The sequence below is a fragment of the Megascapheus bottae genome, chromosome 6 (assembly GCF_031878675.1).
Source record: "Megascapheus bottae isolate mThoBot1 chromosome 6, mThoBot2.hap1, whole genome shotgun sequence".
Classification (NCBI taxonomy): domain Eukaryota; kingdom Metazoa; phylum Chordata; class Mammalia; order Rodentia; family Geomyidae; genus Megascapheus; species Megascapheus bottae.
The window spans coordinates 48,762,596-48,773,615 of record NC_143514.1 but is presented as its reverse complement, the minus strand read 5'-3'; the positions used below and the strand labels follow the sequence as shown (position 1 = coordinate 48,773,615).

The window sequence follows — 11,020 nt, the reverse complement described above, 5'->3', positions numbered from 1 at the left end:
AGACTTGGATTTAAGTCTGCTTTGTGACCTTGGCCAGATGTTTTGACTTTTCTGAGCCTCAGTTTCCTCAAGGTTCACATGGAGGTTAAAATGTCTACCTTGGGCAGGGAGTTTGGCCTAGTGGTAGAGTGCTTGGTTAGCATGCAGAAAGACCTAGATTTGATTCCTTGGTACCACGTATATAGAAAAAGCTGGAAGTGGTGCTGTGGCTCAAGTGGGAGAGCTCTAGCCTTGAGAAAGCCCAGAGGCAGTGCTCAGGCCCAGAGTTCAAACTCCAGGACTGGCAAACAATATCTACCTTATTCTCAATCAACTATGTGATTTTGAAGTTATATGCCCATGAGAAACAAAAGCATGTGCCTGCAAAGCATTGTATGTGAACATGGCTGTGAACACATAGTTTATGCAGTAGAGTTCATAATGGCTAAAAGGGAGACACAACTCAAATGTCTATCCATTAGTGAAGAGGTATAATGTGGCTCCATGTATCAGGACCATAAGGTATCACTCTGTGGTAAAAGGAATGAAATAGTTACATATTAAAACACGGATCCCAAAACTATACCAGGTGAAAGAATTCGGACACAGAAGACCCCATGCTGTATATTCTCATCTATATGCAATGTCCAGAATAGGAAAATCCAGAAGTGGGAAGTTGATGTGTTGTTGCTAGGGCTGAGAGGATTGGAAGAACTAAGACATGATGGTTAAATAGCATGTGGTTTCTTTTTGGGGGAAATGAAAATGTTTTAAAGTTTATTATGGTGATAGACTCACAACTCTGTGAATATGCTAAAAGCCATAGAATTCTTTTTTAAGCCATAGAATTCTATACTTTATTTATTTCTTTATTATTTTTATTTGAAAATGCTAAAAAACAGAGGAGTTATAGTTTAAGTCGGGCAAAGTATACATTTCCTATTGAACATGTCACTCTTTCTGCTCTCTCTCCCAGATTTCATACTTTAAATGAGTGAGTTGTATGGTATGCAAATTGTATCTCAGTAAAACTCTAAAAAGGAAAAAAAATTACCATAGATGATTTTTTTGAGGGTTAAGTGAGCTAAGAATACACATGCATAGCATGATATCTGGCATTTGGTAGATATTCAACAGATGTTGATTTATTCTGTTTATAATTTTCCTTTCTTCCTTTTTCTTTTCTTCCCTTCCTCCTTTCCTCCTTCCTTCCTACTTTCCTTTCTTGCTTGCTTGCTTCCTTCCTCTTTCCTCCTTTCAATTTTTTTCTTCTCTCTCTTTTTCTTCCTTTCACACTGGGGTCTCATCTCAGGGCTTCATGCTTGCAAGGCAGTTATTCTTCTGAGCCATGCCTCTCACCCTTTTTGGCACTGGTTATTTTGGGATAAGATCTTGCTTCCTACCCAGGCATGTGCCTAGACTGAGACCCTCCTGCTTTTCAGTTCTTATAGAAGCTGGGATGAGAGAAGTGTGCCATATGTCCGCCTCCTTCCACCAAAATGGAATCTTGTGGAGTTTTCTGCCTGGGCTGGCCTGGAAGTTGGATTCTCCCAACCTCAGTCTTTCATGAACTTAAGAGGTTAGGTGTGAGCCGTTATCACTTGGCTCTATCAATAGTCTTTAACAGGCTTGTTAAATGGATTCTGGTGATTTAGGGCTGTAGGAAAAGGTTCCTCCAGGCCCTGGTCTCCATTTTCCTGTTGAAATCCTATGTGTACCCCAATGCCACTTTGTGGGTCTGAGGCATTTTCTGTTGTATTTCCCACAAGATGCATCTGAGAGAAGGTTTAGTTAACACCTGGCTTGTTTCTGGATTCTCTGTAAACACACAGTCTCCCCATGCATCTGGATGCCAGTCCATCCTGGTGGTATTGGAAGGGAGGGCATGGCCCTGTAATCCAAATATATTGACACACATTCTTAGAGTCCCTTGTCGTAGCACCTGCTGTGGGCAGAATTCTAAAGTGGCTTTCAAGGCCTTTGCACTCTGGGACTACTCCTATAATGACATGACAGTCCATGGCTGGAGGAACTTCATAGTTGTAATTAAGGTTACTAATTAGCTAAGGTTAAACTAACCAGAAGTGGGTTTCTTCTCTCTCTCTCTCTCTCTCTCTCTCTCTCTCTCTCTCTCTCTCTCTCTCTCTCTCTCTCTCTCTCTCTTTTCTTTCTTTCTTTCTTTCTTTCTTTCTTTCTTTCTTTCTTTCTTTCTTTCTTTCTTTCTTTCTTTTCTTTCTTTCTTTCTTCCTGTGCCAGTCCTGGGATTTGAACTTAGTGTTTGGGCACTGTCTCTGAGCTTTTTTTTGCTCAAGGTTAGCTTCACTTGTGAACTTTTTTGGGAGTTAACTGGAAATAAGAGTCTCTTGAACTTTCCTGCCTGCACTGGCTTAGGACTACTGTCCTCAGATCTCTGCTTTCTGAGTAGCTCGGATTACAGGTGTGAGCCCCAGCACCTGGCAGAGGGACTCTTTAAAAGTAGATTCTTTTCTTTGTTCAGACACAGATGAAGCAGTGAGGAAACAGGACTTGAGATCAGCCATCAGGAGCAGACAGCAACCCCTGGCTCACAGTCAAAGAGGAAAGAAAGCCCCCCAGATCATTGATTAGAAGAACCTGAGCTAAGGAAGTGGTTTCTTCCCTCCAAGCCTCCAGAATAGACAACACCTTGACTTGGGCTTGGTGAGACCCAAAGTAAGAAACTTAGTTGAACCCACCTAGATTTCTGACCTACAGAGCAGTAAGGCAATAGATATGTGTTATTTTTTAACTGCTTCCTCTGTGGTGATTTGGTATGTAGTAGTAAGAAGTGAATACAATCATCCTCTCTCTGGAGAGATATTTTATCCCTATTTTACAAGTGAGGAGACCCAGAGAGAGAAAGTTATTTGCTTGGGTTTGCACAGCACACCAGTGACTGAGCTGTATCATGGTCTCGTGTAGGTCTTGCACACACATTCAGACAGAAAATACTTGTATTTGCAGACCATATGGTTTCCATGGCAACTATCCCATCCTACCATACAAGCATAAATGAGCAGGTGGCTGGTCATCACACAGCATGGATTCACAGTAGGTCACTCTGAGATGGCCCTGGGGAGTGGGGTAGGGCTGAGATGTCATCCCTACTCTCAGGATGCTGTCAGTATAATAAATGAAGAGAGAAGCCAAATATCACTCACAGGCACCTGCCTTGGTGCTCTCTCCTCCCAGCCCTGCTCTGTGAACTGGACAGCCAGCAGCCTCCCCTATTGGAACCTCACAGCCACCACACAGGCTGCCACCAGATGCTATGGCTCCAGGCTAGGAAGAGCAAACACTAACCAAACACCCAAAACCTGTGCTCCTTTGAGTCCTGGACAGACTGTATTCATTCTGTCAAGGTTTTACTACTCTGTGACTTTGTCCCCCTGCTCCAATCCTGCCCTCTCCCAGTAGGGCAGTGACCTGGGTAAAGAATGTTTGGGGCATGTCATCTTCCAGGATACCAAACGTCTAAGAGGATTTGCTCTCTCACTGACCCATGTGAGCAGAAAATAAGGGTCAGGTCAAGGCAGGATGCAGGCCACTGGGAAGATTTCCCTTCCTTGTTAAGTGAGGAGACCTGGGGATCCCTAGGCCAATCTGGAGGTGCTATGGCTGTCGGAAGTGAGCCTCCAAGGTCAAGTCCACCCTGTAAGTCAATGGGGCGGCTCGGCCCTGGGGCAGGGCTCCTACACAGACCTAGAGTGGTTCCGCCCCTTGAGGAACCCACTGGGGAGCCCAAGGCCTCACCCACCAGGCAGGCACGCTGTCACTTTAAGGTCGGGCGGGGCCTCCAGGCGACACCTGGTACCTGGAGCGGCTGGGAGCCAGAGAGAGGCCACCCAGGAGTGAGCCATCAGTGGTGCTAAGTGTGGGTGGCAGGGCACGTAGACCCTGGGGAGGGGCGCAGAAGGGTGAGAGGTCGCCACTGACAGTCGGGAGCCCTATGGTGCTCTGTGATGTGGCTGGAGCAGAGGTGAGTGGCTGGGCAAAGTGAGGGGTGCCGGGATCTCCTCTCTCCTAAAGCCCAGTCTGCAGCTCTGCAGCTTAGCTCAGGCAGCTTCACATGGCCCTCATCCTTGTCATCCTGAGCCATCCCCAGCCACAATGCAATCAGACCATGCCTGATCAGCCCCCACAGAGCCATGGCCTCAAGAGAGGTGGGTGAGAGAGATAGAGTCCTTCCCCCAACTCCTGCTAGGCCCAGGGCCTCAGTTTCCCAGCAGTTAGGGAGGATGGGCAGAGCAGCTGGTGGACCAGCAGAAGCTGGCACCCAATGGGCCACTCATTGGTGGCCTGGGGCAGGGTTCCCAGCATGGCTTCTGTAGGTACCAGAGGGAGCTGGGCTCTTCCAAGCTGTCCTAACAGGAGCAGGGCTCTCTAAATCAGGAGAGGCTAGACAACAGTGCCTGGGGTTGGAGCAGGCCCAGCCTCTGTCCAGCTGTCACCTTGCAACCACTCAAGGCGGTAGAGCTAACAGAAGGACCACAGGGACAAGAAATGAGGGAGGGATCTGGGGCAGGGAAGGAGGTGGGCCTGGAGGTGGCAGATCTTCTAGGTAGGGGTGGTATAAGGACCTTGAGCAGGGGTGAAATTAAACCTCTGGATAGGGTTAGAGGACCCCAGTGTGCAGGAGTACTATGCTCCAAGAAGGCCTCTGGGACCTGAGCTTTCTAGTGTCATGCAGAAGGTTTCTTTGGTGAGGGCTGGACCAGAGAAAGGGCAGTTCCCGGGAAAAGACTCACTAGGGATTGAGAGTAACCTAGAGGCTGGCTTTGGGAGGCAGCTACCCTCTTCCAGTCCGTGGAATCCTTCCTTTGTCCCTCCCTCTGCAGTGGCTTCTCTTCTCCATTGACATGGAGCTCTGCAAAGGTCGGTTACTAACTTGACAAGATGCAGTCGTAAGCCCTTCCCTCTGTCATATGCACTGGCCCAGCCTGGCATCTTAGTGGCTTAATCTATCTTAGTTATTCCATCTGGAGGTGGTGGCGTATTCCTGCGCTTATAGCTGGAAGTTTTGGCTTGCTCGAAGTGATGATCATTATCTACAAGGCTTTTGTCCTAAGAGCATCTTGATCACATCTGACCTGGACCTCGATGTTTTCCTCTATCTAATGGTGATACCAACTTTCCCCTTCATGGAATCAGAGTGGTGAGGCAGAACAAAGCTAGCCAGTCCTGGTTAAACTACTGTGTTAAACTACTACCAACTACTACTTCCTCGGAACCTGATGCGCGTTATGTGTGACATCATGGTGTGTTACGTTCACACATGATGCATGTTATGTGTGACCCCCAGAACACCCATGCAGTCGAGGCATCGTCTCTTTCACAGATGAGAAGACTGAGGCCCAGAGAAGTGAGATAGCCTCTCTAAGGTCACACAGTGACCTCAGGCAGAGGAGGACTAAAACCTGTGTCCCCATGCATTTCCTTTTCTCTCTCCTTGTACAGATGTGCAGTAAGGGCCGTGCGGCCTCCGCCCTGCGCTATAGCATGACCGCCAGTGGCGCGGTGGTCCTGGTAGTGGGGACTCTGTGCTTTGCTTGGTGGAGTGAAGGGGATGCAGATAGCCAGCCTGGCCTACTGACCTCCAGCTGGGAGCACACCACGCCTGGAGTCCCCCGTCCCGTGCTCAGGTCTGTCAGCTTCTTCTGCTGTGGGCTCGGTGGCCTGTTGCTGCTCTTCGGTCTGCTGTGGTCCATGAAGGCAGGCACACGCACACCGCCTCGATGGGACCTGTACCACCTGTCCAGAGACCTGCACTCCCGTGTCACCACAGAGTCCTCGGAAAAGAGGAGCGGCAGGTCAGTAGGGCAGGGTGAGGACCTCAGGGGCCCAAACTTTTATAAGGCTCCTCCTGAAGGCACAGGCCTTGCCATGTTCCCTAAGGACACGGTTGCAGATCGGTACAGTCCTGAAGGACTTGAAAGTCCTGAGACAGAAGCAGATGAGAACTGCCTCAGAGCTGTGAGAAAGGAACAGCCAGGGTCCTGTAGCGACATGGAAATGCAGAAATGCTGCCTGGAGGAGGTGTAGCTAAGTCTAGCCAAGCAGCAGGCACAGAAGGGAGTCAAACCCACTGGGATTCTTTCCTGGTTTGATTACTAACTCCAAGCAGCTTCTGCCACAAGCTTCAGGCTGCTCCTCTGTCATGAAGCAGGAACCAAGGTAATAATAGTGGCAGATAGTGATTGCCTGGGACTCACCATGGCCAGGCCCTGCACTGTATCTTTTCACACTCCCTCACTCTCTACAGCAGCTGCAGGATGTAGCTCTATTTGTGAAGGAGGAAACTGAGGCAGGAAACTGGTTCAGAGTCAGTGCTCTTCCTAGTCCTTGCCTTAGCAGTCACTTGGGACACTGAAGTATCATGACGTGCATGGAACTGAGCCCAGTGCCTGGTATCCAGCAGGTGCCCGGGATATAGAGAGGCAGCAGTTTAGGTAGGTTAAAGAGCATGCTCAAAGACATAGGATGGACTGTGCTGGGCTGGGGTGGTCGGGGTGGGGGTAAAAATGTTACATTAAGACAGCTCAGACTGCTTAGTCTGTTCCCCTACACCCAACCCAATTTCTTTTTTTTTTCTTCCCCTCCCTCCCCCCCCCCCCAACCCCACATTGGACTTAAACTCAGGAACTCCCTCCTTCCAAGGCTGTACTGGTTAAGCCACACCTTCAGCCTTTTTTTTTTTTTTTTTTGCTGGAGAGGGGTAGGGCCTGTGCTTTTGCTAGCTTCTGACTGAAATTCTCCTATTTTTGTCTCTTGAGTAGCTGGGATTAGAGGCAGGAGCTTCTGTATCTGGAAAGAACTTTTTTCCTTAACCTCCTGCCCCCCCACCATAAAATTTGACTCCCATAGATTTATGACATCATGTCTGTGCTTTTCACATAAAAGAAACACCACCTCTGCGGGAATGCTGCATGTGCCTTGGTGAGGATGTACACATCGCCCACAGTCTCATTGGACACTTAGACACAAAGCACCCATGTGCTGCATGGCACACATGCCCTCGCCCATCATCTGCCCCTCCCCCATCACTGCACTGTTAGCACAGCCAAGGTAAGAATCACTTTGGGTTTGCGGAGTAAGGAGGTGGCAGGTGCACTTGAACACAGTGGGAGGCTGCTGGCCACAAAGTTTGTCCTGCTCCTCGATGTAAGCGCTGGCTTCCTGGGGCATGGAGGCCAGGCCCCGGCTCCTGGGAGCTTCTCTGGAGCCTGAATGCCCATCTTCTCTTGTCAGAAGGACAGTGACCTCCGAGGTGAAGATGGGGCAAGTATTTATTGAGACATTCAACCCCTGGTGAGACTTTGTTTTAAAGCAACTGTCCTAGGAGAAAGGGCAGCCTTGGAGACCAGCCAGAGGAACCCTGCACTTCTCAGATGGGAAATCTGGGTTTGGGGGAGACCACTGGGGGTCAGGGGTTCTAGAGCCAGGCCAGGCTGTAAAGGCTGTGCCCAGGAGACTGCTCTGCCCCACCCAGCCTGGCCTGAGTATGTGGGTGGGGATGTTGTATGTGCACACAGCTCTGTGGACATAACAGGGTCTGAGCTCCACCTGCACAGCAAGTGGCCTCAGCCTCCATTCTCAGAGGCAAAGCAAGACACCCACCCAGGAGGCTGCTGGCAGCTTCTAGCCCCTCAGGCTGTGAGAACCATGTCTAGGTATATAGAAGACTCTTCCGCTGGTCTGGTTTTTCCTGCCCTGAGGTAGATCCAGTCCATTTCTGCTGCCCTAGAGCCTGAGTGTTGACCTTGTGGGGAGCGACTGTGTAGGTCCTATCCTAGGAGCCTTGATCTCCAAAGGTGTCTGGCTGTGGCCAGGTCAGATACATAGGCCCCATTATGGGCTCAGGTAGGCTCCTTCTCCTGTGGAACCTCAGTTTCCCCATTTATTTGTCTACTTATTCCTTCATGCAGTTAACTAATATGGTCCTACCATGGGACATAATAGCCCTGGTTTCAGAAGCTCACCTCTCAATGTAAGCCTGGTGCCAGGTGGCTGGAAGTAAGGAGCCCAGGACTCCCATGTTCTGTGTGCATGACAGGAAAGGTCTGGGTCCAATCAGGAGGTGTTATGAATGCCCCTAGGTTTTCTGATGGCTCATCTGTCAACTGGAGGTGACAGGTCTTTGCTCTTGGTGGCTGTTCAGCTCAGAGGATATGGCAGATGCAAGTGGACCGGCTGTTAAGCTTGTGTATACATTAGCTTCCTGTGGTTGCTGTGCCTGGCAGGCTTCAGTGCACCCAGGCTCACTAACTGGTTTGTGCCTCAGCTGCTCATGGGGTGACTGTAAAGATGATGCCCATTTTACAAAAGGGAATCTGAGGTGTGGAGGGACTAGGTGGCTAGGGAGAGGCATGGTGGGGAGGGGAGGCTGAGTTTTGAAGTCAGGCAAATGGGTTTTCACCATATATCAGGGACAGTACCTTTACTGGGCTGTAAAATGAGTGAGGCAAAACGCCGCCCCCCATGTGGTTATGAATACAGATATGCACCAGTTTGCATTGAGTAAATGGGGTGTCATTCCTGTGCCCCAGTGCTCCCCTCACACTGTATTTGCTCCACTCTATTGCAGGCTAGTCAGGTCAGTACTCTGGTCCCTTTTCCTGACCAAGCTGCAGAGGGACAGGCCAGCCCTAGCCTCAGGAATGGGGGACTTCCTGTACCGGAGGCTACTGTGACAGGACTTGGTGGCACACTGCATGGTGTCCTATCCAGAATGCACCAGGAAAGGGGCTTCCTGAGACATGTAGGACCCGCCACCCTGCAGAGCCTGTGTTCTCTGCATTTTGGACCGGGACCTTGGAGACTTGGGGTTGGTGCGTCCAGATGGCTGCTAAGGTGACAGGAGATCATTTGAGGACCACTCCACACCTGTCTTCTAAGTATACTTCCTGCTGTGGGCTGAGCTCATGTGGCACTTAGGCCCTGCCCTGCCAGCTGCCAGCTGCTAGGTTGGCCCCACGTACCCTCAAAGCATGTCTTGTAGCTTTAAAGCTCAAATACTCTTGGATGAGGGGGGGCTATGGGCAGGAGTGAGAGGGACCTAGAAGCCTTCTCACTCACATTTTTCTGAGTGCTGTCAAAGCTTTCCCCATTTACAGCTCAAAGAAGCTGTGAGCAGGGCCTGGGTCACATAGCACAGAACCAAGCCTGCCTGCCTTCAGGAATATTGCTTCCCCTCTTCCCCTGCAAAGGATGCTGGGAGCTCAGAGATGTACAAGGCCCCAAGGGTTTCTGGCTGGCACTCCAAATCCTGTTGCCACAGAAGCTTGGCTGGGAACAGTGAGCTTGCTTGTGGTGAGCTCCTCCGGGGGCTGCAGTGGGCTTGAACAAAGAAGACACATGGCTAGAGAGAGGGGACACATCCCAGGGCTCAGTGCGTGTTCCCATCCTCCACCCCTGTAGTTCCCTGTGTCGAAGGTCCCCTAGTGGGAATGAATTGAAGTCTCTAGTCGGCTTCAAATGGACCCCAGTGACTTGGCCACTCTGAGCCTGTGTGGGGAGGACCTCCCACTCAAAGCACCTGTGGAGACACACCTACCCTCCTCCAGCAGCTGCTAACAGCTGGTTTATGCAGCATGTGCTGACTGCCTTCTTGCATTGTGTCATTTATTCTCACTTGTCTCTTGAGATCACAAAGTCCCGTCACAGTCACCATCCCCATTTTACAGACAGGGAAACTGGGGCCTTGATGAATAGAGTTATTGGCCCTTGATTTCTACCAAGAATGCAACAGAGCAGGGAGCTGAGCCAGCCCTCTAGTGGCTTGGTGTGAGAAATGTCACCCAGCCAATCTTGTACCTGATAGTGTCACCCCCACATCTAGTGACACTCCCACTCCAAGACCCTGGCATGGAAAAAGGCACTGACTCCCTACAGATGATCCTCAAGGATTAGAAAAGGCCAGGGCAGCCTTGCTGAGCTGAGATACAGGGGCCTGGCCTTAGAATCTGGCCTGTAGATCCTGGTCAGTGGTTCACTGGAGGACTCTGTCTTTGCCCAAGTCTGTAGGTGGCTTAGTTAGTGGGGGAGGGGATGGGTGAGTAGAGGAAAGTGAGGTAAACAGTCACAGGAAAGCTAAGCCATGCAGAGTTCAAAAGTGGTTGGCCTGCAAGGTAGGGAGCTCACCGTCCTTGGAGGCAGGCAAGCAGCAGGAACCAGTAGGTGGACAACATGCCAAAGTCTCAAGCATCTGGAGAGGCACAGGGATTGACGTCTCCAATTTTACCCGAGCATCACAATGCTGACCTTGTCAAAGACACTTTCTCTGGTCATCATCACCACTTCAGCTTTCGACAGCCATCTTAAGCACCTGTGCTCAGTCTCTCACACTCACAGTCAGTTGCTGTTCCAGGGGACAATCTAACAGTGACAGAGAGCATGCATCCCTGTGGGGGGGGGGAGTGGGCAGAGCAGCAGTGGGAACTTTGCTAAGGGAGGGGCAGGACAGAAATGTCCCTGAGTTGTCTCAAACGACAGCAGGGAGGGGAGGGTCAGGGGTGAGAGGTGGCTTTTTTCCCTGTGGAGGGAAGGAGCAGGCTGGAGGGAAGGGCAGAGAGCCAGGCAGGCAGAGCACTCGGGTATCAGCTGGGAGAGGGGTGACCCCAGGTAGCTACAAAGTGTTGGATCTACCATTGGAGAGAAAGCTAAGAGTTCCTCCCTGGCATGCAGTAAGTTTTTGTCTTTGCCCTGGAAATGCCCTTTTATCTTTTTCTCTAGGACTGCCATCCCCACTTATGAGGAGGCCACGTGCTGTTCCCCAGAAGAGGGGCCCTCAGTACCACCTGCATACCCCCCAGAGGAAGACCTGTGGTTCAGGGTGTCAGGGCCAGCCCTTCTGGGGCCTCCGCCCCCCTCACCTCCACCCAGCTACACCATCGTCCATGCCTGCAATGCAGGTTCTGGAAAGACACCATCTGCTTCCAGCTCCTGGCATCCCAAGCCAGAACTGCAGAGGTACCATCTTGGTGCCCAGGCTCCAAGCTGGTCTGAAACTGGAAACATAAACTGA

General features: G+C 50.6%; 1 protein-coding gene across 1 annotated transcript; it reads left to right on the top strand.

The window, feature by feature from the left end:
- The first annotated feature begins 4,145 nt into the window (after positions 1–4,145).
- Tmem61 (transmembrane protein 61) lies at positions 4,146–11,020 on the top strand. Its single transcript, XM_090333987.1, has 3 exons — positions 4,146–4,160; positions 5,455–5,807; positions 10,729–11,020. The coding sequence occupies exons 1-3, from the start codon at positions 4,146–4,148 to the stop codon at positions 11,018–11,020; spliced, it is 660 nt and encodes a 219-aa protein (XP_090190113.1).